The sequence below is a fragment of the Alligator sinensis genome, unplaced genomic scaffold (assembly GCF_000455745.1).
Source record: "Alligator sinensis unplaced genomic scaffold, ASM45574v1 scaffold1097_1, whole genome shotgun sequence".
Classification (NCBI taxonomy): domain Eukaryota; kingdom Metazoa; phylum Chordata; order Crocodylia; family Alligatoridae; genus Alligator; species Alligator sinensis.
In genome coordinates this window covers 969,764-996,717 of record NW_005841950.1, presented here as the reverse complement: position 1 = coordinate 996,717, position 26,954 = coordinate 969,764, and the positions used below count along the sequence as shown (strand labels likewise).

Below are 26,954 nucleotides of genomic sequence, written 5' to 3'. Positions count from 1 at the left end.
TCAGCAGGAGGGCCATCTCCACTTGGAGGAGGAAGAGACTTGACACTTTTTTCCTGGGAGGCTTGAACTTCCTGTTGCCTGCTGCGGCAAGCAGCTGCCTCTCTGTATTGGTACGGCTGGTACCTAGCTACCATGGTGACTGGCGCGTGAGCTGACGCACACAAACTCCCTAGGCAACAGCACCAGCAAAGCACGTTGGTGGACTGGGAGCTTTCCACTGCTGCATTTCGCGGGGCACCACAACGGCTGCCATTCCAAATACCCTTGTTCGGCTCCATGTGAGTATTCAGGGCTTCCCTGCAGGGCACAGTGGGTTAGACATGCAGGGGTGGTGCAGCCTGGCTGTGCTGGCATGGGTCACAACATAGTAGGGGCTTGTACACAGGGCAGGAACCATCCAAGTTGGGGTGCGAGGCTACCATGAACCCAAGTAGAGAAAAGCTGGAGCCAAAGGGAACAACTCAAGATACCACTGACTGGGAGCCCACGTCCGTGCTGGGTCACTGCTCAGGAGGGAGGGATGCAGGCAGGGAGAGGCTGCATCCATTGCCAGTGTGTCTGCCTGCCCTCCTGGGCAGCTGGATCCACCCAGCACCAAACAGCCCTGACGGGAAGGAAAGGGGGAGCAGCAGGGGCATTTGCAGCAGCCCGGAGAGCACCAGGTTCAGTGTTGGTGCTGAGGCAGGGAACGCAAAGCCGGCACGGCCCAGACGGGCTTTGGAAGATGAACCCGCAGGGTCAGTGGCAGGCAGTGGGCTGTCCCCATGCCCCTGCCTCGCAGGCTCGGCTGCCCCAGCTTGGCTTTCCCTTTACAGAGGTATAAATCAGCAGCGTGTGAGATAACAAGACCCCTCCCCCTGCCCCACTCCACAGGCCCAGTCATGCAGCAAGCCAGCTGTGGCCCACAAGGCTACTTCCCAGGTTGCTCTAGTGTCCTTCGCCCGGTTGCTGCTTCATTAGCACACCACACACAGGATGCAAATGGCGGGGCGCTGGTGGGAGGAGATGCACTGGCCGCTGCTGTAGGGGTCCCTTTTCCCAAGTGTGCGCAGCAGCAGGCTGCCTCCCCCGGCCCATGGGCTCGGCGATCCCGCCAGGCAGGCTCTGCCTACTGCAGCCGGCTGGACCTGCTGCTCTCCCCAGTTCTGGACTTCACAGCTAGCTGGGCCTCCCCTGACTCAGTAGATTTCCGGGAGCTTTTGGGGCTGACCGTACCCTTGCGGGTGCCCTGGGGGCTCGCCAGGCCCTTCTTCTGCAGCTGGGGGCTGGACTGGGTTGAGGAAGCCTTCCTGCCCATCGATGGGCTCTTGGAGCCCTTGGACTTTACTGGCTGCTGCACAGCCTCCAGGGTCTTCAGGCCCAGGATCTCACAGTAGTGGTTACACTGGTGGGTAACAGCAAACTGCTCCAGCAGGGTGGGAAAGCAGCTCTCTTTCAGCCCCTGGTACCTGCCAGCAAACAGCGATGCTCAGTACCCAGGCATGTGCAAAGGGGCTCCCAGGCTCCAAAGGGCAGCTGCCCCAGGCTCCTTCTCCCCTGATTGGGATGCTTGGGGTCTCTGTGATTCCTCCTGCTTACGAAGGCTCCCATTTCCTAGGGAACCGCTGCACTCTCATTAGCATGGGCCATGGCGCTTCATCATGGGCTATGGCACTCTGCCATCAGCTGCCTCATACATGTTCCCCTTCTCATTGCATCCCTTCACTTCCCCTCCCACCCACCACCATACACGGAGATGCTGCACTGACTCCCAAGGACAGCAACAGGATGGAGAGTTCTGCTGGAGACTGAATAGAGCGGGTGGTGCCCAGCTGGCTGAGGGGCAAGGACAGGGGTCCCATGCTCATGCCTACTGGGGTGGTTACACCCCTGACTGCGCCATCATTTCTCCCTCAACCTAGTATAGAGGCTGGCAGGCAGTCCTGTTGCCTGGGGCAGGCAGCCAGGACCAGGCTGAGGCTGCTCAGTCCCCATGAGGCAGGAGTCCGGCTCAGCTCCCTGGAGTCACTCACCCTTTCAGCTTTGTGGCAATCCTCACGTTGGTGATCTTCCACCCTACACCTGCAATGAAAGGGAACACCAGCCTGCCTTAGATCAAGCCACTGCAGGGAGCCTAGGTCCAGGGGTGAGACTCCCAGGAGGTGGCAGAGGTCTCCTCCCCTGGGGAGGATACCATCCTGGGCCCTGGGGCATGGCACAGAGGAGCAAGAACCTCCTCTCTGTTTGGGTGGTAGCCTCTGCCATTACCTTCCATGTCTGTCACCAAGATGTTGCCATTCGTCCATTGGTACAGCCAGTGCTGGAAGGAGCAGCATTTCTGTGAGATCTCTGACGTGCTCCTCATGGCCAGGCTGCCGTCCCGCTCCCTGACACAGTACCGCTCAAAGGGCCCCTCCAGGTCCTCCTCCATGGTGGCGTAGGGAATATTGTTGGCAGGTCGATAAATCAAGTACAGCGGGATTATCCTGGGCAGGGGGTAGTGGCAAGGGTCAGCATGGGGTGGTGAGGCAGGGCTCACCCAAGGGCCCTCTAGCCCAGTAGCCTCCCTGAGCTGCACAGCACTTGGCCATGCTAGCAGTAAGCAGTTATCCCATCCCCTGGGGTGGGGGACTTTCCTCCCAGCCTGGCTAGATCATGGTGCGCATTCAGCCTCATAGTGGCACTTGGGGTGGGAGGGGGCTATGCCACCTATGGTTGATGTCCCTCAATCCTCCTACAGAGATGCCCATGGTAGGAAGGGGCCTTGCCTCCCTGGCCTGCAGTAGGGGTCCATGGAGGAAAGGCAGAGTCCTGACTTACTCAGGCACTGCCCCAAAGTCCAAGATGGCCCGTGCCTCAGCAGCGAAGATCTTGCAGTATTCCCGGCTGGAGTTCTGGATTTTGCATTCCTGGGATTGAAGCACAGAAGTCACTGCCCCTGCCCTTGCCCTTCCCTGAGGCCTGCCAGCCCTATGGGGCACTGCTCAGATAGCCTCTCCTACCTACTGGAGACTGGCATGGCAGCTGCTGTGTCCTGTTCACTGCTCTCCTCCCAATGGACATGGGGCAGCATAGAACACCCCAACCTGCAGGGCTGAAGTCGGACCCACCAGAGGTCCAGCCACCCAGCCTGCCCAGGGTAAGTGTGAGCACTGGACAAGTGGGGAGCTGGGAAGAGCAATGGTAGGCCTTGCTGTAGTGCCCAGGCAGTGAGCAAACAGACAGGGCACGCATGAAAATATGATGTGGCAGCTAAGTAGGCGCTGTCAGTGAACAGGTGAGCAGAAGCCAGGGGAACTGAGCAGGCTTGATGGGCAAGGGCTAAGAGCAGGGAGGAGCTGAGGAAAGGGCAGCCTGCAGGACTCAGGCCAGGTGGGAGGAGCCTGCTGAGCTGGAGCAGGAACAGGGCAGGTGCAGCCCCAGGAGTGGGGAAATGCTAGGTCAGGCAGAGAAGGTGAAACTATCCCACATATCCCTTAGCTCCCACCAAGCAGGGGGTTTCAGGCCATCACCAGGTTGCAGGCAGAGGGACCAGGGCAAGGCAGGGTGAAGTGAGGCACCCACCTGAATGGTGATGTCATAGTTCTTCTCAATGAGTGTATTCTCATTCTTGGTCCCGAAGATGATGAGGTTGTGCACTTTGATGAGGCATGTCCTGCCAGACTCGAAGATGGGCTCCAGGCCATAGATGGCCCGGACGCGGCACGCCTTGCGCTGGAAGCCGTCACCCACCTCCATGTCCTCACACATGATGCGCCCAAAGAACTTGTCCCCCCAGTAGCCTGATTCGGCCAGGCCCTTGGCGAACACCATGGGGGTCATTTCAATCTCTTCACCAACTGGCAGAGGGAAGAGAAGGTGAGCCGGCACTGCCAGGCTGGGAAGGGAAATGTCAGGGACTGGGCAGGGCTGGGTGTCTCCTCCCCTGTGCCCCAAGTTAAGAGGGAAGGCAGAGCTAGCTTGACCACAAAGGAGAGGGGGCAGAAAGCAGGCAGCAGGCTTAGCTTCTAGATGGCAGGGGAGATGGGCTCTACCTGGGAGCAGAGCCAGGCTGTGGGGGTGCTGCAGCCTTCCCACCTGCTACCATGCTGCAGGGCCTCAGAAGGCAGCAGGGTCTGGGCCTGCGATCAGCCAGTTCCTGTCCCGCCAGCGTTAACCAGCATTGCTTTCACGGGGTGGTGGCATGCTAGGGAGGAGCGACTGAGTCCTACCCTGCCTACCTGCCCAGAACTCCTTCCCCATCCCCAGGGTGCCCTCCCTATGCTCAGTGTGGTGTCACCCCTCATGGCGAGGGAGTGGTGGCTTTTGGCAGGGCCTCGGCCATGTGGCCAGGGCAGCACTCACGGCTCCTGAAGCAGCTTCTGTTACCTTCAATTTCTTCTCTTGAGATAAGTCCCGACAGCACTGAGGGGGATACAAAGCCCAGGGGGTGAGTGAGAATGAAGGTATTGTGGGGAGACCACTACCCAGTGCGCACCCTGAGCCCACCATGCACAGGGCTCTGTGCACTTCCCCTTGCTTGCGTGGGGATGCACCCAGAGGCCCACTGGTGACAGGTACACTCCAGAGCTGCCTGACATGCCTAAGCCAGCCCCAACACAGAAATTTTGAGCTCTAATAAGCTACTGGAGCTCCATCACGACCTGGCTCTTCGGGCGGAAGAGCTGGGTGTGCAGCACCAGGCCCTCTGTGAATGGGGCTCTATGGGGCTGTCTGAACCCAACCAGTGCCCTTTGGCCCACAATCCTTATGCCAGGTGACCAGTGGAGGGGTCAGCCTGCCCTTCCCACAGAACAGGACAAAGAAAGGGCCTTGGGAATAAGGCTGGCCTGAGACAGCTCGTGGCCCCAGTGCCAGAGCCCAGATCAACTGCTCTCGACCCATCACCTCTTGTGCAGTGCTGTGGAGCAAGGCCTTGCCCAGACTGTCCAAGTATCATAGCAATGGGGTCCCAGGCCACCTCCAGGATCAGGGGTGCCCTTCACTAGCCACCCTAGAAGGTAGCTGCCCACAGCCAGCTCCTGATGACATTACTCCGCACTCTAGCATCTTTTCTGTACATGACCGTTTACTCTTCTGCCTCCAGCTCCCTGCACCCAGCACTAACCCCACTCCCTGAATGCCCAACCTGGTCTTGGGACCTAACACTTGCCCGCCCAGTCCAGCTCTCCTGCCCCCAGTGCCTCACCTGCCCCCCTCTCAACTCTCCTGCCTCCCAGTCACTGCCTGGTGAACCTGCCCCCCTCACACCTGCTCAGGCTTTCTGGGGTGGTGGATCATTTTGTTTATTGCAGGGGGTGCTGGTGCCACAACCCTCCCACACAACTACCTGCCCTCTGCCCACACAACACGCCTGGCAAGCACCATGCCCACCTCACATGTTGCCCTCTTATGACCCTGACACTGAGTGTCTGTGTGTACAGGAGGGGGCTTGCAGGCAAAGAGGGCCCATGCAACTGGGATCACCGGGCCCAGAGAGGGGCTTGTGCTGGACACAGGCCAGGCAGGCAGCTCACCTTCCGCACTGAGCAGGAAGTCAGTGGAGTCAGTGCCGTACTCGTTCTGGATGACACACTGGTAGACACCACAGTCCTTTCGGGACGCCTGCACGATGGCTAAGGCTACTTGCCCCTCATCACCAGTGCTGCAAGAGAGCAGAGCTACCTTGTATCAAGCAGCCCTGCAGTGATGAGTACAATATCAGCCAGGGACACAGCCCCCAGTACACCAGGGCTGCACACACGGCCCCTGCCTCAAAGAGCTTGCAATGGTGTCATGAGTGGTGGCATCTCTGGAATATATTGGGTCCTCCAGAACTTCCTTCCTCCCCAGCTCTTCCCAGTCCAGAGGGCTGAGTTTCCTAACATCTGACTGGGCACTGGGGGATTTTGCCTTTTGCAGTGCAGGGTGTGATCCTCTTCTGTGGATCTCTTGAGTGTATTTTAATGAACTACTACTTGTCCTTGCAGTGGCAGGACATTGGCAGTACCCTCATCCCCCTGCTTTACTTGTGGCAAGTACAGTGTTCCTGATGGTTTTGAGGCACTGTGCCTGGTAGTTATGCAGGAGGATTGTTCATGCAGTTTTAAGGATAGGATAGACATACACTTATCTAGGCTGGTTTAGCAGGGGGCTGGACTAGAGGACTTCCTGGGAGCCCCTTAAGCCTGACTTTTCTGTGATGTTGTGACTTTGTTAGCAGGAGGCACCATCAACCTGTAAACCCTGAGGAAGGCTGTTATGTTATCAGAGCCTGATAAATACCAAGTGCTGGGCTGGACTGAATCCATCAGCCAAGAGCTCCATACAATGAGTGAAACACAGAGAAGGTGGCAGGTTACCTCCTCCTGGCTTCAGCGATAGGCACCTCATCCTTGTACCACATCAGCTTGGATTCACTCAAAATATTGAAGAACTGACACCACAGCTTCAGGTTTCCTGATGCATCAGAGAACTGTTCTGGCCTGATCTTCCGTATCACCTGGGGGGCTATGGAGAAGGGCAAAAAGAAAAGACTGGTGGTAAGACAAGCTTCACATGCTGTAACTCCACTCCATGTGCTCCTTGCAGGTGGTGTTTGGGCCCTTGCTCCTGGATGGTTCTCAAGCGATGCCTGGGAAAGGTGGGCACCTGCACAATCAGGAATGTTCTCCAAGGGCTGGACCAATTCCTATACATGTGATAGGAAACGAGAATCTCCTTCTGGGATGCGCAGAGCATTTGGTTTAATGCTGCACAGCAATGAAAGGAACGGACAGATGCACCAGGTCCACCTGATGGGTCAGTCATAACACAGAGGAGCAGCATAGAAGTTTGCTCGGGAGACCCTATTTTCTGTGAAAGGTGCCATAGAATGGTGCCAGGTGCTGGCACCCCAGCTTGCTGCTCCTGACATGACGATTGGTACTGGCAGTGGCACACTGTTTCCCATGGCGCTCACTGGCACTGACTGAGAAGGCAAAGTGAAGATGCACAACAGTTTTCCACAATATCAGAGAATCAGGTATCTCTCATCCTGTGCTACACCTTGTGTCAGTGTGCAGCACAGCAAAGACCAGGACAACCATCCTGGAAGCCTGGGTTTCACTGAGGGACCCAGGAAGACGGGATGTGCCACTTCTGGTAACAGCAAACACAGTCACTATGCCTCTAGCTCCATGAGCTCTCAGTGAGCTGCAGTGTGGCCGATGGTAGTTTCTCAAAGGGTTTCCTTCTCTGCTGGACACTTGGTCTCAACCCCTACTCAGATCCTGGTCACACTTCTTTCCTGAAGTAGCACTAGACAGCCTAAGTAAAACTTCTGGTGCCACTAGCATTATCTCCTGCTCTCTGTGGTCAAGGTACAGGACATGAATGGCTAGACCCCAGGTCCCCTCCCTTCCAGAGCAGCATCCACCTTACTGAGTGACACATCTACCCTCTACTTGCTCTTCTTTGGGCCCCACATACCTTTCTCTGTTGGCTGCCCAGTGGGCTAACTTCAGTAGAAGGGCTAGAAACAGAGGACACAGGTTCAGACCCATTGTGGGTGAGAGGGGGCCTAGAATCCAGGTTGCCTGCTTCCTGGCCAAGTGCCCTCAGCACTGGACTAAAAGATGGGTGGGATCTGTTTGTACAGGTTCGATGAACGGAGAGGATCTCATAGTCCCTACTTCTGCATTTGGCAGCTTGTAGCTTCCTGCCCCACGTGTGCCTGCAGAACTCATCACTGCTGTGTGCTCCTGGTCCCAGCAGTTGCATACTGCTGTCCTTTATCTCACACAGAAGAAACTGCTGCAGGTTCCTCAAACACTAAGGCTTAGCTCATATGTGGGTATCCACAGTCATTTCACTGCCACATAACGAGAAGTACTTGAAAGGAGGTGCCTACCCATGCTGCCATCACCTCTTGTGCACAGGGGTGAGAGGTGAGGGAGCTTTTCTTCTTACCTTTAAAGGGGTCATTTGTTTTCCTAGTCTCCTCTGCCTGCACTTCTGGCTTACTGTCACCAGGGGGTTCATGGTTATCATTCCTCTCCACATGCTCCTCATACAGCTTGGGAACTTCCAATGTGGCCATCTTTCTGGTGAGGGTTGGGGAGCGCCGTTCTACAGGAGGAGACGGGGTTGGAACAGGGGCTTGCAGCAGGGCTGTGTTCTTCCTGGATTGCCGTGGGGATACAGTGGGGCTCTCTCTCTTCAGGTACACTGGGCCCTCAGGGGCTGCCACCTCTGCTTCCTCTGCCTGTTTGGCTTTGGATAGGTATATTTTGCGCCGTGCCCCAGATGCAAGCTCCTCTGGTGTGGCACATGGCAGCACTGCCACAGGATCAGTGGGGTTCTCCCTCCCGCTGCTCTCCAGATTCAGGGTGGAAGGCTCATTCTCTGCCTGACCAGCACTCTTTGCTGGCATGCTACCCACCACAATGGAGGGCACTGTCAACAGGCTCAGTCCTTCAGACTCAGAAGCCACCCGGCCTCGTCGTCTCAGTGGTGCAACAGGCTTGACTACCAGAGTCTCCTGGCTAGTGATTAGCTCCTGGTTAATCATCCCTGTGATCTTTCGGGAGGTCCTGGGGGTGAGAGGCAAGCTTTCTGCTGTCTGGAACAGTTGGTTGGTTTGTACCTTTTCGAAGATCTTCTTGGATGTTCTGGGGCTGAGCCCTGCAATGCCCACCTCTGGCAGGGCCTCCTTCTCAATGGCAGGCGGGACCTCCCCTGCCTCACTCTCCTCTGGCTCAGCTCCAGCCTTTGCACTGTCCTTGCCTTTATCAGACATCTTCAAAAGCAGAAGGAGATAGTTCTTTAAGGAGGACACCAGATTCTTGTGCTGTACTTTCTGCTCCATAGATATTTCCTCCCGGTTCCCCTCTAAGCCAGGTACAGCCTGAGGAGCCAGTGGCTTTCTTAATACTGGATGGACCTCAACTCCTATATCTGAAGAGGACATCTCACCTCTCACATCTATAACAGCCTGCTTCTTGCTTGGAGTCACAGCTCTCTGCTCGCCTGTCTCGTGTTGTTGGGGTGCTACTAATACAGATACTGGTTTGTCTTTACCCTCCTCAGTAGCACTGGTGGAAAAGCTCTCTTGCTGAGGAATGGCTGCCAAGTGCAGTGCAGATTCATCTGTTTTCTTATTCTCCATCTCTTTCTTCATATCAAGCAGCAGGTGGACCACAGACGGGGTCCCATTGCTTGGGAGCTCTTTGACTGGAGAAGGGAAAGATAAGCCAGGTGCTTCCTCAGGCACAGATATCTCTGCTGGGGAAGCAGGCACCTGCTCTTCCTCACAGACCTGGGGGAAAACAGGGGCTGCCACTTCAGTCTCCAAGGATATCTCTTCTGCCACTGTCGGTGCTTTCTGGTCAGTCTCATGGGAGCTGGGCTCCTCCTGTCTGCCCTCAGTCTCTGCACGAAGGATGCTGTCCCCTAACCAGTCTCCAGGTGTCTTTGCTTCTGCAGGTAATGGCTGGTCTATCCTCCCACCTTCTACTTCAGTCTCATGGACATGTTGCTCAAGGATGATTTTGTCTTCAGGCATAGGAGGCCTTGCTTCCTTTAACGGTGGCTCGACTGAATCCATGTCCTTAATCTCACAACTTGGAAAAGGTCTCTGTTGGGTCTCTTTGCCTGTGAAAATCAGGGGAGGTCCCGTCTCTTCCTCTTTCCAAGGTAGATGTTCTTCCCAGACAGGCTGTGGGAGGCCTGGAGAGTCAGCTGGAGCCTTCTGGGAATCCTCAGGTGCTTGCTGAATGCCTTCCTGGCTCAGTGTCAGCATCCCTGGTTCTTGCAGGTCTGGCCTGGGGCCTTCCTGCTCTTCAGGGTGTTCTGTGTCCATGCCAGTGACCTCTTTTAAGCAGCTCTCTTGCTGATTAGTGTCTTCCGCTGGTTCTGATGATGGATGCTTCAGGTAATTGCTGGCAGGGGATAACACTGGCTCTGCCATCTCTGGGGCCTAGGAACAAAAAGGAAATGAGGATTATTTTACTACCTGGATCCCCCTGGTATTTCAAGTTAACACTTAGGGCTCATCTGCCCTTTATCTACCCTGAAGTGTCTGGGGAATCAGAATGACTCACAGTCTGATCTTGCCTCTGTGGACAAAACCTAACTATCAAAGACTAATTTTGAACAGTGTTGAGCTCCACGGGCTTCCTTTGGCTGCCACTAGATTTGTGAAGGCTTGGCACCTGTCAAAATCAGGCTCCTCCTCTATGGCCATGCTCCTGCCATGTGAAGACTACAACACAACTCCATAACATGCATGTAACTTGTCCAGAAAAAACACACGTTGAGCCCAGATGGCTGAGGAAGTCTATTGCCAAGGCAGAATGATATTTCACTGTTGACTGTCAATACAGAGACCATGATAAAAGAAGTGCCCGCTCTGACCTCCCTTTGAACACCGAGTAACAGTTCAAGTGAGAACAGACCTGGGACAGCCTGTATGGATCCAACCTGTGGCCCTGCTTCCATAGCAGCCAACACCAGACGGTTCCACAGAATGTCTCGGCCGTGTGGTTCCCTGCTGCCCTAGTGAAGGTCTCCTTCTAGCCCCAAGTCGGAGGGGACTGGCTTAAACTCCTTCAGCCAGGGGGTTTATCCCCACTTCTAAAATGTTTTTAAACATTAACTATTCTAGTGAGATATTCCAGATACTGCTATAAGCATCTGGTGCCTCTGAAAACCTCGCAGAGCTCTTGGCCTGACTGGCATCTTTTGGCAGTGGGTTCCACAGTCCAAGATTATGGTGCAGGGAAAAGGAGTTTATTTTATCAGTTTCAAACTGAACACTCTACAAGGACCTGTGCTTGGTTTGGGAGTCAGGGAGAAGTGACGCTCCTCATGTCCCTTCTCTAGACCACTCTTTGTTCCATTAGACCAGTGATTCTCAGCTGTTATAGACTCAGGGCACCCCTTGGAAAATGTCAGTTCTTTGCTTTCACTCATGTTTGAATACAGAGAAATACTAGGAGCAATTCTTTGATTGCAAAGACCTCAGAAACACCCACCATGGGTCAGGATGCTTTTGACACTATGGATTCCTATTGAAAATCTCTGGGTTTATCTTGTGAATCATGCAGGTGTTTGTACTTATAACAATGCTAATACTGAATGGCATCCTGCAGCACCTTTAAAAGGATCTCATAGCACCCTAGTTTAGAATTACTTTCCTTTTCTGTGTCCTTGTGACAAGGTATTTACTATTTAGCAGAATTTTGCAGATTCGTTTAAATCTGACAGGGCTGCACCATGAGTGCTTCTGCTACGGCCTCAGATTTACGACCTCTGAGCTGTCAGCCATGTGCCCTAGTGCCTGCATCATCTGAATTATATCTTTATCATGCCCCACTGGTTTTGTCTCGTTTCCCTGATGACCACTGAATCTCTTCCCTGTCTTCTGAAGCATTTTCCAGGCCCCTAACCATTTCTGTCTCTTATCTCTAACTCCCTCCACCTCCACAATCTCCCACGGGAGATGGGTAGCACAGAACTGCATGCAGGAGCCACACTGACGTGCCCACCGATTTGCATATGGGCACTGCACTGTGCTCTGGGTTATCCACCACCTCATTTATTATGCAGCTTGACACTTTGGCTGTTCCCTGGGTGGTGACTGCACACTGAGTAGCACTGCTGCAGCTGTCTACAGGGACGCCCCCATCCCTCTCCTGAGTTGAGTCACCTGGCTCAGAGCTCTGGAAAGTATATGAGCCCTCCTGATTATTCTGTCCCTACATACCCTGGCATGTTCCCCTCCTCCCTACAGGGCCATTGCCCTCCTCAGCCCTTCCAATGATATGGGAAGAAGGTCTGGGTTGCAGCTGTCCTGATGCTGATATGCCACCTGCCCATGTGACCATTAGCTACTGCCTTCCTCCTGCAGTGAGGTGTGCATGGAGTCAGAAGACATTGGTCTTGACTGCAGAGAGGATGCTGGTTGGGACTCCAGCTCCCTCTGACCTGAGCACAGAGACCCTCCTCTCTCTGGGCTAAGCCTGCTCACAGCTCCACATCTCCTTATATAGGCAAGTGACAGGCGCACTCCATTCAAGGCACCGTAGGGTTGGTACCGTGCACCCGGCAGTGGTGAAAACCTCTTAAAAGAGCCTGATAAGCTGCTAATGTGACCTCCGATTGCAGGAAGTGAAGGGGGACCAACATTGCTGAGCAGCCAAAAAGCAAAGGGAAGAGAGGTTTGCTGGCAGCACATCTTCGCCATGCAGCACCCAGGAACACGAGACATGCACATCCTTGAGCTTCCTTCAAGATTGCAACCATTGGAAGCAGAGACTCTTCAAGAAGCTGGGACTAATGTTCCACTCCAGTCTTAATGTTAACACCTACACACTGTGTCAATGTGGAGAAAACACCACAGCCCACAGCTTGGTCTGTGTTTCCTCCTTTTCCAGTATGTGAGAGGTTAAATTCAGATGCTAGAAAACCAGAATTACCATTAAATGAGCTGGGGTCCCCCATCCATCAAATGTTACAAAACAAAACACCAGCATTACAGAACCAGGACAGCAGGGTGAAGATCATACTTTCTACATCACCTTAACTCTGCCCCAATGGGAGAGGCACAAGATGCTTAGCATGGCAGAGACCCTTACCTCTCTCTGCAGCACCTGGTCCCTGTGTATCTTTGTGCAAAAGAGCTGCACACTAGGAGTCTGATTCACACCATTAAATGAGTAGTCAGTGTAGCTAGTTCATCTTCATTAGCCCTGGAATATTTGCTAATGTTTCCCTTGGATCACAATGGACAGATTGACCCATTTGTAAGAGGTGAATGGTAAAGGACAGGCCCTTCGAATATTGCCTTCTCTGAAGCTGGCACAGGAGTATTACTCAATAAATAGGGAGAGCAGGGGGCAGGCAGCAAGAAAGGCCACAGCACATGGCAGGGAACTTTGGAAGAGCTCAGCTTCTCGTACAGGAGAGAATAAGGGATGGAAAAAGTGTGATTAACCCTTTAACTTTGCACCCTGTCCCCAGTCACCTCCCATCTGGTGAAGAGCAGGACTCAGTGCCAGAGGTACATAGGCAACCAAAGGTAGAGTGCAGGCTGGGTGGCTGAAATGAGTGACCCAATGTCACGGTTTCCTCTGCTCTGAAAGCAGGATCAGCTGAACCAGCTGGAAAGTTGGTTAGAATCTCCTCAGTGGAGGTGCTAACAATAAAACCTGGTGCAAAAAACCTTCTTGAGCCAGAGGCTGTTAGCCCTACAGCACTCACACATGGAGCGACTCTCTAGGAGACTGGAAGAGAAGAAATCTTACGTCAAGAATGGTGATTTATATAACAGGGAAACTATTGGCAGAGTGAAGAATTAGTTAGATCAAGGCCAACTTTTCCTCCTACTCTAGGATCAGAAAGGATTATGTCTTGGCTACTGCACAGAATTTCTATAAACACTTCTCACAAAAGCTAAATCCCACTTGAGGGCATCCCTCAGACTTTGTGATGAAGCCAGCATTGGAACCAAGGAAACATTGACTTCAGTGGTTCCCAGGTTCTTTGGACCAATCACCACCATCAACTCTCAATACTGCTTGCAGATCCATATGCACGCTTCTCATTAAACTTAAATGAAAGCACTATAAAGGCAGTGGTGGGGGGTGCCACCTGACAGGGCTTCTTTGAGTGCAGGAACCATTGAACTCCATGAATGAGCTATAGGGAAATTCTTACAGATGACAGCACAAGAGCGGAGGCTGGAAACCACTGAACTCTACCTATTTGGGAGCAAGGAGCATGGAGAAGGAGATGGAGATGCTCAAGAGTATTGTTGTGGGTTTCTGTGGCACAGCAAGGGTTTGTGCAATTGTTCAATGATAAGGTAGATGTTATGGTCATTAGGTGAGGCTGAACTGTCACACTACAGAAGGGGCCTTGAGTACTGTGCTGGGATGAGTCCAGGAACCAGGTGCCCAATTCTTTGTGCAGGTTTTGTCCAAATAATTTGACTGACTCCTTAGCATGACACAGGCACTTTCCAGTCTGTGCCCTAGCCCTAGCTATGGCTGCATGTCTGTACTGAAGCCTAGAAGAGGAAAGCAGATGCCAGGCTCAGGAAATGCCTGCACCTGTTCCATGGGAACACCTGACAGCTCCAATGCCAAGGTTTTACGTGTGTAGAGGTGTTACATTTCCTGCCATGCATGTGACTAGAGTCAGGGCTGTGCCACACTGGGAACTTAATGGGGTCTGTGCAAGGGTAGTCTCAGGGCTGTGGTGCTCATCTTTGCTAAGGTAGTAACAGCATCACACAAAGATTATGTATCACTTGGCAGAACCAGCCCCTTGCAACACTGTCCAGTGAAGAAGCTGGAACCCCAGGTTAGGGTTTTTTTTCCTAATCTTCTGGAACAGGAGACTGAGCTCACATGCACACAGGCACCTGGCTACTCTCTTTGCCCTGGAGCCTCAACTTTATTTCTTTACAGACCTACTTTTTCACTGAAAAAAAGAAATCCCTGAATGTCAGTCCTGTAATTCAGATGTCTCAATCTCACGAGGACCGTGAAATCTGTCTTAGAAGACCCCAGGTCAGAACTTGAGTGAACAGGCAAACATGCAACCTCTGGCCTAACACTACACTTCATGGAAAACGCTCCAGATAAAATGACAAAAATAGACACAGGCTGAAGGGAAATGGTGACAGTCAGGAGCAGATGCAGTTGCTCTGACCCAGCAGCCAGCAGGAAGATTTCTGTGTCCACCCTGTTCCAGCAGGGTGGACGGAGCCAAAAACCAACCCGGTCTACTGTATACATGTTTCACTGTAAACAAAATTCCCAGTGATGTCTAATGAAGTTCACGCAGTGTACCTGCCAGGTCCACTTTTCATTTACATAAAGGCTCATTAAATAGACCACCTAGGGGCTTGGGCTCATCGCTAAACTAAACAGATGGCATCATCCTCCCTGCTTGTCATACGCATACAGCACTCATTCCCAGCTATAAATAGGTGCTCAGGCCTTCAGTGCTTGCTGCTTGTCTGATTTGGAAACATTTTGCATGAGGTCAGACTACCACAAAAAAAATAGAACTTACAGTACCTCAGCAGGCACTCCAGGGACCAGCTGTTCCTCCAAAGAGATCTGATGCAAGCTACCCCTGGTCTCCTGGCCACACAGGGGCAAATCTAGACCCAGAGCCATCTGATTCACACATAGGGTAACTGGCTGTAGGGGCTGCTCTGCGGAAGGTTGAACAGAGTCCAGGAGGTCTGTTGCTCGGATGTTTTCACCAGCTGGCTCCATGGTCCAGCTAGGGGGCTCAGATATTTTCCCAGTGGGATATCTGGATGGTTTACTATGCATTGTAGCTACCTCTGTATCCATGGCTTCCTTCTCCTCTGATTTCTGCTCTGCGGGTTGGCTGTTTTGCTCCTTAGTTGGCGCAGGCCTTGCCAATAACTCCTTGGTTGCAGGTGATGAAGTCTTCCTTTGACTGTCCATGGCTGGAGGCTGCAGATCAGCCTCACTCTCAACTTCTGAGGCTCCTGGCTCCCCTTCTTCCATTATGGGTTTCACTCTGCTCTCAAGAAACATCTCTTTCAAAGAAAAATATACTTCACCCTGGGGAGGTGGGGGGCAAGGCTGATGCTTGCCAGGTTTGACCTCCTGGCTCACTGGCTTCCCTGATTCCTTGGCTTTTGGCACATCTTCAACCCTGAGATCACTTGCTGTGACTGCCTGAGGTCTCCTGGGTGAGGTGGTGAAAGGGGCAAATCTTGGGCTCTGGGAGGGTTTTCCCCTGCCTCTCACACCCTCTTCTCGCCTTGAAGCTTCCTGTTTAGATGGCAGCAGACTGGGAGGCTCATTCTCTTTCTTTTTCTTTTTTGCAGAGGACTCTTTAGCGATGGGCTTGGCAGTCATTTCCTCCACCGTTTCATAGATGTATGTGAGAAAGCCATTCCCATTCTCTTCTGCACTTTCCAGAGAGGAGTCCCCATTGGTGGTCACCTCTGCTTTCAGAGGTTTTGTGATCATGTTGTTTGAAAACCCAGCCACTGCATTTAGAGATGCTTCCTTCAACTCAGTAGTTTCTTCATGTAATCTTGATTTAGGATCCACAACATGCACCTTTGCCATATCATCCTTCTCCCAGAGCGAGGCACCTGACCTGGGGTTCATATCCCCTGTCAGCCGCCGCTTTCGGGGGAATCTTTCTGGACTGACTCTATTTAACCTCTCCACTTCCATATTCTCCTTCCCTCGTTTTTTCCCTTGCTCAATCTCACGTAGTTTTGCTTCTGCTTTTCTCTTGAGCTTAGCAAACCACTTCTGATGGATTTTAAACTCTGTCATGGTTCCCACTTCCAGGACACCAGAACAGGACACGATGCCTTTGTTATTTCTAGCTGAGGCCTGATAAATGGCCGCATCTTCTTCTCTGCACCTGAGGACCAAAAACAACATGATGAGTCTCATCTGTCTGCCTCAAGGCACTGTCTGAACACACAACTGTGTCCACCTGTACATGCACACATATGCCAATGAAATTCTTTGCAAAAGAGTCCTTTTTGGAGCTGTTGACAAGCATCCACCGAGGCATAAAGGATGTTAGGAATTAGGAAGAAAGGGGTGAAAAGAAATCAGGAAATGCCATTTTGCCACTGTATAAATCCATGGTACATCCACACCTTGAATACTGCATGCAGTTTTGGTCTCCCCCACCTCAAAAAGAATACAGTAAAACTAGAAGAGTTCCCATCTGAGAAGAAACTAAATAGATTGGGACTTGTCAGGTTAGAGAAAAAATGGCTGGGGCGGGGGTTACAATAAAGCTCTATAAAATACTGAATAGGGTGGAAAAAATAAATAGGAATAACTATGTACAATCTCCCACAATACTAGAACTAGGGGATATAGAAATAAATTATTAGGAAACAGGTTTCATACAAACAAAAGGAAGCTTTTCCATGTAGTGTGTAATTAACTTGTGGAACTCATTTCCACAAGGTGCTGTAGAGGCTGGCAATTTAACCAGGTTTGAAAGAAGACTGATAAATTCACGCAGGTTAGATGCATCAGTGGGTATTAAAAATGATGGTTATGGGCGCAAGCACTGAATTAGGACTTCCTAGGCTCTGAATGTTGGAAGCTGTAAAGGAAGAAGGGTAGGGGCTTATATTTATGTAGGGCTTATCAGTCTGGATAAGCCCTACATACTCTCCCCATTTGCACCCACTCTGCACCACTGTAAGACAAGGACTGCTGGGTTACATGAAGCTGTGGTCTGGCCCAGTGTGCAGTTCTTAGGGTCTTATGTTATGTTCTATACACAACATTTAGAGAGACAGGAAGGTTTCTTTTCTCTTTCCCCTCCCAGCATCCCTACTCCTATTATTTGCAAGTCTATCCCATATCCTATGGAAAAATACTAATCAGACTACTGGCTTCCTACAGAGAATTCTTCGAGTATCCAGGACTGGCTGGCAGCTTGCCACCAACTATAAAACAGATGCATGTATTTAAAGCTGAACACAGAGATTCAGTTGAATCTTTCACAGCAGCAGTCTTGGAGCTTGGATCTTGCAAGTACTAAAGGGCTCAAATGAGGCAGAGTCAAACTGAAGCCCAAGTCTTTGTGAAATGCCAGGAATTTACTAACCCAGTTCTGGTCTCTTCTAACATTGATTAAAAGAACAAAGCCTTTTCCATTGAAATCCATGTTTAGAAAAGGGAAGTGTCTGGGTGAAGTGAGAACTATGCAGGAACTCTGCATATCCCATGGCTCTACATTTTGTGGAGGGTGCTGCCTTGGAGGGGTCTCTGGGGAGTCTGTATGGCTGCCTAATGTCACTGCTTCATCAGCTGTAGGGATGCAGCCTTGCACTCCCCCTTCTTGCCCTACTTAGATCAAAGATACTTAGATGCCTATAGGCATCTTTTCCCCACACTTCACAGCAATGGCAACAATAGTATGGTTGATTTTGAACAGGCATCCAGATAAGAGCTTCCTTAACACAGCCATTCAAGGCAGCCACAATTTCCACATGCAGGAGGCCTGAGCTGTAATATTGGCATTGGAGGAACTGCTAGCACCCAAGAATTCATAATCGGACCAAGTGAATCCCCACACTGGCTCCTTCTCTCAGGCTCTGCAAAGCTCCGTCAACCTGTTTTTTCTTTCAATTTTCCCTTCTGCCCTAACAGACCCAGTCTGATGAGATCACATGAACCCCTCTGCAGCCCACTTCACACAGGGCTGGAGGCACACCTTGACCCTAGCAGCACATCTCTCTGCCTTCAGAGCTCCAAGGTGCCTCTCAGACAGTGATCCACAAGGCCCCCTGCTTCTGCAATAATCCAGAGCAACTGAGAGTGTACCAAATCTCTACCTGCAAGCTTGACATGAGCTAGAAGATTTACGAAGGTTGCAGGCTGATAGCAGCAACAATCAACTACACCAGTGGTGTTCAACACTGCTCTCTCCCTTTCTCCTCCCTTGATCAGATAACAACCACCCGGCCTGCCAAGTTTTGTCTGTCAGCAGCTTGAGGGGCAGTTATCCCCAAACCCCTGCACCGATCTTCCTGAAACTTGGCAGGCTTTGTGGCCTCAGTAGGAGCTACCACTCCTGCAGTTTTCACCCCCCTGTGTTGTAACACATAGACATGACAGGAGTTTTGCTTTCAAGTATTTGGGGTGCTGTTCCCCCCAAGCCCCTGCACCAAACTTCTTGAACCTTGGCAGGCTTCATCCTCTCTACAGAGTCTACCACTCCTGAAAATTTCATCCAAAGTAGACAAAAAAACCCAAAGTTATAGATATTTTATTGTTTCCTCATTATACCCTATGGCTGGATCTCCGAGGCGGCTCCACCCTATGGCCGGATCTCTGAGGCGGCTCTGAACCGCTTCAGGAAGCCGAACGAGGCCAGCGCTTCAACCCAGATGTGCTGCTTCCGACCCCAAAGTGTCCGAAGCTTCTCCGGATCCGAAGCCGCGTCTGAAGCCTCGCACAGCCCTAGTGACTGGGAGCTGGGGGCCCAAGCACTTATCCTGACATAACCCAGCCCACAAGCCCAGCAGAGCCCACATGATGATATTTTGACCATTTGCTCAAGTTGCTGTGACAATTGTCTTCACCTGGGGTCAGATAATCAGAGTCCAGTTTGGGGGATGCATTATGAGCAGTACTCTGGCTCACGGGAAAGCACCCTGCTGTGTGTTCTAGCTGTCTCTATCTCCCTTCCTCCAGCCTTCTTGTGGCTCCCCTCTGATCTGGATGAGGTCCTCATCCCTCTACCAGCAAAGCCCATTAAAAGCCACACTAGGACACTTCTACCCTTCTCATTTGGTCTCATCCAAATGTTGCCTTCATTGCTATTTGTGCCCAGAGGCAGATCCAACGGGGTGCGGTGCCACAGTTGCACCCTACTGCTGAATTCAGTGCACCAGGGGAGAAAGGGAGAGTAAACAGAGGCAGCGCTCACTCCAAGCTCTGGAGCCATGCTCAGAGCCACATTCCTCTTGCACAATTCTGGATCTGCCCATGTTGGTACTAGTCACTTCCCCTGCCTTTTCTTCTCACTGCTTCCATCACTCTCTAAGTTCTCCTCCTTGCATGCTGACCAGTAAGACATGCTGCTACCAGAGCTATTCTGCGTAGAAAATATGAGCCCCTCTGAGCTTTCTCATACCTCCTGCTTCCTGCGTGACACCAGAGAATAGTTAGTGTAGTGGGGGCCCCTCATCATGCCCTTCAGCAGGGAGGATGGGAGTCATATGAACAGATGACACTGATGTGATCCACAGTGGGGAGGGATTAGGGACAAGGTGATGGAAAATTAGCAGAGGCTGCTAATGGCTGATAGTAACCAACATCGCATGGCAATAACCATTTTAGGTATTCAAATCTCATGACTGCACAAGGGAGGAGGGGGAAAAGGAAGGCGCGATTGAGACATGTGTGCCTTAAAGCTGGCACTCATACAGATAGATGGTCGCAGATAGAATGGGCCATGCTAAATAGTGAGTATTCTCCCTCCATTTGGACAAGGAGTCTGGATGCGATTAAACTGTCATGACCACGGGCCCTCTGGATTTCTTACTTGTATAGCTGCAGGGTATGGCGGTTTCCATGACGGAGAATCTCATACTTTGGTAAACCACAGTACCGGTCCATCTCCTCATCATCTTTATACCAAGTCACTTCTGGTTGTGGGAAACCTGGATAGAAAATGGCATGTCAGCATAGGGAGCATAACACAAACAGGAAAGGAAGTTTGTGTCTAGAAGCCAAAAGAATCAATAGTACAATTAAATCTCAGAGAACACTGTTTGTTAATCTCCCCAAGTTTATCCAGGGCTATAACATGGAGTGAAAGAACATTGCATTTTGCAAATAAGGGGCATATGCTTTCATCTTTTATTACTACCAGGAATACAGCTATTTGTGAGCAAAAATCTGAGCCCTTCAATCTTGACGCGAGGGGAATGGATCATCCCCTGTCACACTGGATGCAAACAGGAGGTGAGAACATTGGCACTTTTATATGAAGCAGGCGGGTTTGATGGGCTTAGACCTAAGGTTAAAAAACAGACGCTCGATTCTCCATGGAGCTACCAGATCTTCGCTAAGTGTCACATTCTGTAAGCTGAACCCAAAGTTTCCACTAAGCAGAAACAACCTGGGTTGCATCACCACTGGCTCGTGTCCTACAAATGCCTTTTGACAACAGATGTCGCCTGCCGTTTCAGGATAATGACATCATGACATGTATGACTGCTTGGTTTCAGAGCCAGGCAAAGAGATAAATTCTGACTGTGGTCAGCTGTAGCAGAGAGATCACTGGTCACCCGGGCAGGCCCAGCAGAACTGCCTTAATGCGCAGTTCTCTCTACCAACTGGAATGATTTGGTGGATGCACTGGGAGTTCCTGCGCTTAGGGAAGGTGATTTGGGGTTCTCTGTCCGCTGGAGAAACATGACTTGTTGGCTTCTATTAGTGAGATGTAGGACAGGCAAGGTTCACGGATGGTGCCCTTCGCTCAGCGCATACTCTTTTGCATTCTCCCCTTCTCTTTCTGGCAATGCAAGCCTGAATGCCACGTATACCCCACCCCCCTCATAAACATGCAAGGCTTCCTTGAACAGCTCCTCAAACTGCAGCATTTAGATCTTAGGGACATGTTCCCTTCTCTCATAAAATCAGATCTAGCTCTAGTTGCAATTACCCTCCTGCTTGAGGGTAAACCACTTGAGCCAGTGGCTCCTTGATTAACTCTGTTACAGTGGTTATTACAGATTCCAGGGAGGACCCCCCAGGACCTTCCTGTTTGAACTCTCGCATTGCACCAGGCAACAGACCTCACCCAAGGACACCTCCTTGCACCCCAGCAGCTCTTGGCTGAACAAGCACATGGATTACAGACTCATTCTGTGGCAGGGGCTGCATACCCCTTTTGGCTAGTGTCTGGGGGATGGAAGCAAAGATTTATCAGCAAAAGGCTCATTCTGTGGTCTTTTCCATCTCTAATTGTGCCTCTGCAGGGATGTCTGACCCTGACTGGAACAGCAATGGAAAACTAAAAAAAAAAAATTTGTTTGAGGGCTTTCCCAGCTCTTCCCCGCCCCCACCTTTGAGTTATATTTTGGGCCCCATCCATCTCTGTATTCCAAGGTGTTCTCTTCCTCCACCTTTTTGGGGGACTCTCCAACTCCACTCTGCCACTCCATCCTACTTTCCTGGTAGAGGACTCTTCTCTGGTCTCAGGTCTCTGGGCACATAAAAACCAGAAAGGGGTTTGGTGTGGGGAAGGAGTCGTTTCCTAGAACCTGGGTCTGAGGGGCTGGTTGTAGAGAGAGGGAGATGGACTAATGCCTTTGGTCATCTGCCCTCAAACTATGCTAGGCCTTGTAAAGGGGTGGTGAATTCCCACTCAGTCTAGTGGAAGTGTGACTGAAAGCACAAGTCCTCCAGGCACAACTGAGGAGTGTGGAGTGTAGAGTGACACCAACAACAAGGAGAAGTCCTACTCCTCCCCAGCCACTGGGGACAGACAAGGGCAAGGCCAATGTGAGCTTCACCTCCTAAAGGAGGCCTATTTACCTGACGATCCTGCGGGCTTGTCTATCCACTCCCACTGATACACCCCGAACTGGGAAACAGGCTTGAGAGGCTGCTCATAAGTGTCCCTTTGCAGCTGCTCTCCATACCTTGTCTCTATGAATTCAAGAGCAGCTGACCCTTGGGAGTGGCCCCACCAGCATATTTTGGTGTGTGGAGTACACCCATGCGAGCAGATGAGTGTGATGTGCTCACGGCTACTCTGGGCGCAGCTGGCACCATGGTGCAGATGTGCCCTGTTTGTTCCCAAGTTGGGGTGGGGAGGTGGAAGGCACACAGAACAAGCATTTTTTAAGCTTTTTGCTTCTCTTGAACTTGAAGTCCTGAACAAGCAGGGATGAAGAATTTTCTCCTGCCCACAGCAACTTTTCCCTGTGGGTGAGACAGCCTGCTTTGCCAGCTTCACAGTGCCGCAGGGTAGAAATCATGGTCAGGATTACTTGTTGTGGATGGGCTGAAGCACAGAGCAGTCCAACGGGGGCTCTTCAGAGCTCTGCATTCAAGAACTGCAAATACACAGACTACAGACATTTGCCTTTAATATTAACAACACACAGGACTTACACAGCCCTCTCCCTTTGCAGGTTCCAAAGTTTTTCAGCAAGTGGCATGTCATTAGGTCTGCTCTAAAGAGGCTGACTGCAGCCCAGTGTTATGTTAGCCAGATGTGAAAGCCAGCTTCTCCCAATGCCAAATCTTGTGCTGTAGCCACTGCGTGACCTGCCTCTTACCTACACCAGGGTCCATTATTTCAGCAGTGCAGTGTTTAATGAAGCAACCATACCAGACTGAAAGAGCCTCATCTTAGAAGCAAGTTTGGTCTCGCTAGTTGTGACCAAATGCTTATCACATACTAGAGCAGAGAGACCAAAGACAGGGCTTAATTCAGCCCTGGCATTGCCATTGAGCTGATGGATGGGACTAGAAGGAAGGGCACTATTGTTACGTTGATTTCCACAGTGCTTTGCAAACACAGATCAGATTTGTTCCCTGTTCTGGAGTTCAGTCTGATCAAAACAGCAGAGAGATAGTGGGAGGGCTGAGACAAGTGAGGAAGAGAAAGGAGAAGGGATTATTTGGAAGGGGAAGAGAGGGTTGCCTGATGGGAGAGGATGGAGAGACTGTTGTGGGGCTAGGAGGCAGAGTGGGGGGAGGCATGAGTGCAAGAAGTAAGGCCATAGATAAGGGCACTGAGGGAGAGCTGAAGTAGCAGAGTGAGGAGAATGGACAGAACAGTGGTTCAAGAAGACATGACCAAGACAGGCCTGAGGGACCCTAGGGAGAGCAGCCTGATACTGCAGACTGAGGAGAGAAGAGTCAAAATGTTCAGGAGCCTGATGGGATCGGGGAGGTGACAGCAGCAGTGGACAGGGAAGAGGGGCTGGGCCATTCTGTTCCCTTGTTGCATCTCAGCTGGCTCCACAGGAGTTGCTGGTCTCCGCCTGTCTCCAGGGGGCTGTAAGAGTCCCAAGCGGCTCAGGTCAGGGAGACTACTCCCACTGTTCCTCAGAAGCACTTTCCTGTCCCAACAGACTGTGAGATAACCCACCCTAATACTTCCCAGGCCTTTGCAGTGACACCACACAGAAATCTGACTCAGTACACCTCTAGTGAGCATCTCTCCCCTCCCGCCATCCCTGCCCTGCTCAGTCACTGACAACACCTCCTGCAACAATCTCTGCCCACTCCTCTCTCCCCTTCTCTCTTCCCCAGCTCCCATTAAATCCAGGCCCTTCTTTCTCTATCTCATCCAGAACCTGTCCTGATTCTGCCCTGGGCCAGCACTTCTTCCTCATCCCAGCCACCACAACACCCCTTACCCTTCCAATGCACCTACATACTGCTGCCAGGGTCAGCCCCATCCCCTGTCCTTCTGGATGTGGTTCCCCCTGCTCAGGTCCATGCCATGGCTCCTCCTCTCCTGGGAAAAGTTCAATGGTGACCCTACCCACCAGCTAACACCAGGCCTTTTCTTCTGCTCCCTGCTCTGCTCCCCTCCACTTGGCCTTTGCTTCTCTCCTGACCTCTCATTTCATGCCTCTCAACCTGTCCCAAAGCCACCAGACGTTGCACTGCTAACAGCTTCCTGGCCAGCCTTTGCTAAGTGCCCTGTCTTTCTGCATGCAATTTATGATGGCTCTGTGAAGCCCAACCAGGAGGTCATGCTATCTGGAAGCCTGGTATCTCAGCTTCACACCCCCATGTTCAGAATCTTCTCCCCCTACACTCTTCTGCTATGAAGGAGACGAAGGATGAGCCTGCCACTGACCCAAACAAGGAGGATTCCCTTTGCTCTTTCCAGGCCATCTAGTGTGTTCTGAGCAGCCAGCCAAGGAAGGGAGGCAGAGGATCTCTCCGCTGGCAGCTGCCCCTCTGTCCAACAGGCAGGGGTGGCAGAAGCCTCCCATAGCAGGAGGGAAGGGAAGAAGTGACATATCTCTGGCAACCGGCTGAGAGAAGCCAGGAGGCCAGAGGACATACCAAAGGCCTCCAGACAGAAGATGGGGGTGAGGCAATGCTGCAGTGCGGTTGGGCCTGCTTCTGCAGGGCTCTTCAGGAAACTCTTAGCGGAGGACAGAAAAACAGAGATGGCAGTATGCTTGGCCTAAAACCACCTCCAGAGAACTGCGCAGCCAGCCACCAACATCCTGTTTTAAGGACACTCAGCTGTGGAGAGCCAGGCTACTTGAAGTCCTGAAGTCCCACAGAACTACTACTGGACAAGATTCCCTGAAGCTTTCTCTTTGCTTGATGCTACCCCAAGGGTGACTGCAATACCCTCAGTGAGCCCACTCCAGCCTTGGGCCTTGGGCTTTCCAGCACCATGGCTGGCTGTGTCCCAGCCTCCCTGGGCACATACATTCAGACTAGTTGGCACAGACAGGACAAAGGGGCCATTCCTTCCCAGCCAGTGCACAATGCAGCCTCAGCCTCCCACCCTGTGCCCTCACAGGCTTGGGACTGCTCTGGCTGCTCCTGCTTTCCCCACCACCCATCACCCACTGGGGGCTCAGGGCTGGGATCACTTCCCTGCAGAACCATTAGCAACATTTTCCAAACAGAACCGCTAGACCTTTGATACCCTCACCTTTACTTGCTCTGCTCCCTTTGCACCTCTCCCTCATCCCTGGGGTTCAGCATGGCCCCACTTCAACACAACAGATGACACCTCCAAGTGTACTCCTCTTCCTGGTTGCTATGGGTCCGCCCTGCAAACTGGGAGCCCCAGTGACTTCAGTGTGGCTGCTTGGCAGAGGAAGGCTGTGCTGGCACAGATCCTTGGGCTGGACTCCACCCCAGCTACCATGTTTGCCCTTGCCTACCCCACTTCCCCAGTTCAGCCATGGCTGTTCTGGTGCTGGTGCCTCAGCCATTGGGAGAGTTGGGCATGATGGGACAGTCCTATAGGGACCAGGGGCTAAGGCTGAAAATCTGTTCCCAGGGGCTCCGGGTGCAAAAATCCTGCAGACAGCAAGAAAGGGAAGTGTGAGGCCAGCCCTACCCTACCATAAACATAAACTGGGGTCAGAGTTTGAATACAGCAGCTTTTCTGCCTGGTTTGCATCTAAATGAGACACTAACTACGCAGTAGCCTAATAACACTGCGCAGTAGCATGCTGGGCAAAACTGTGCTACTAGTCCACTGCACAGTAGTGCAGTTAACATCCAAAAAAACCTATGCACTGGCACTACTGCATAGTAGCATTACTGCACATGGATTTAGTATCTTGTTATCCAAGTACTAAACTTAATGCACAGTAACTACGGTGCATTAATGAATGTGTAGACGCACCCAGACATACCAAGGTCCCCTCCCCACCCTGCTACAGCCTTGACAAGAGCCAAGGGAGTGATGGCACAGGAGGCTGTAATTGGAGACACTCTGAGAGGGATCACTGAATATACACTGTCCAAGAACAAGCTGGCTTCCTGTCCACGCCCCCACCTCCACCCCTTCTCCCCAAGCATCAGGGCAGGGGGAGCTGCAGCTCTGGTTACAGCCTCATGACAGGCCCTTCCCCAGTCAAGGGAGCTGGCAGTAGGCTGCCTTGCTGAAGGCAGGAGCAAGAGTCCAATGCCTCTCTAGTGCTGGGGGCTCACCCCCTGCACCTCCCTATCTGCTGGCTATAACAGCATTTACTTAATGGCTGGGGTCAAGCAGCTAACCCAGCCAGGTTACTGTTTGAGAGGATCCTCAAAACAGCCCCAGGCTCAGCCATTGACCACAGTATTGAAGATCTGGTGGTAATACAAGCCCAGTGCAAATAAAGTAGCCATTCATAATTCCTACAGCTGTCATTTTGCAACTCGTCCCTCCCACCAACTCCTCATACAGCCGATGCAGACAGTTTGCTGACAGCTGCTTTCACATCAACCAGCAATAACCCCACAAGTAACAAGCAGTGTGGAGCCTTCCAACCCATGGGAGATGGTGGGACAAATTGTCTGCAGTTTTGTGTCATCTCCTCACGCAGATTGAAGACTGCTGACAGTCTCTTCTGCAGTCACTGCTATGGGCCATATTCTGCAGGATTTATCCTTGCGAAGTGGGCAATTACAGGCAAATGCAAGCCTAAACTGGGTACAGCTACCTCACTTTGTCTCTAATGCCCAACATCACAGCATCATGAGTACAAAGAACATGCCACAGAGAGAGAGCCCACAGGGCACCTGTCACAGCTGCACAACTGAGAGATGTGATTGCCACAGGAGGTGCCAGTCTTGAACAGAGGGAGGCCTGTCCTCCACAAACAAAGGCAAGATGAGACTGGGCAGTGGGCACTGTGGTGCCCTGTGTGCTGTCTGCTTATTACACAAGATGCTAGCAATGTGCTCTTACAGCATAGCATAATCAGAATTTTTTTAAAACCACAGGGTTTTCTTTGAGAAATGGCTGGGGGGGGG

At 51.7% G+C, this 26,954-nt stretch overlaps 1 protein-coding gene across 1 annotated transcript in view; it reads right to left on the bottom strand.

The window, feature by feature from the left end:
- Positions 1 to 6: 6 nt before the first annotated feature.
- The window catches only part of ALPK3 (alpha kinase 3), a 39,150-nt gene continuing 12,202 nt past the window's right edge, over positions 7 to 26,954 (bottom strand). The window contains exons 5-15 of the mRNA XM_025199899.1: positions 20,032 to 20,149; positions 15,027 to 16,371; positions 7,909 to 9,916; positions 6,321 to 6,468; positions 5,496 to 5,623; positions 4,348 to 4,383; positions 3,544 to 3,818; positions 2,800 to 2,888; positions 2,248 to 2,465; positions 2,013 to 2,061; positions 7 to 1,448 (exon numbers count right to left, since the gene is read on the bottom strand). Of these exons, the coding sequence (XP_025055684.1) occupies positions 1,109 to 1,448; positions 2,013 to 2,061; positions 2,248 to 2,465; positions 2,800 to 2,888; positions 3,544 to 3,818; positions 4,348 to 4,383; positions 5,496 to 5,623; positions 6,321 to 6,468; positions 7,909 to 9,916; positions 15,027 to 16,371; positions 20,032 to 20,149 (4,754 nt within the window). The 3' untranslated portion in view covers positions 7 to 1,108. The remainder of the gene's footprint in view (positions 1,449 to 2,012; positions 2,062 to 2,247; positions 2,466 to 2,799; positions 2,889 to 3,543; positions 3,819 to 4,347; positions 4,384 to 5,495; positions 5,624 to 6,320; positions 6,469 to 7,908; positions 9,917 to 15,026; positions 16,372 to 20,031; positions 20,150 to 26,954) is intronic.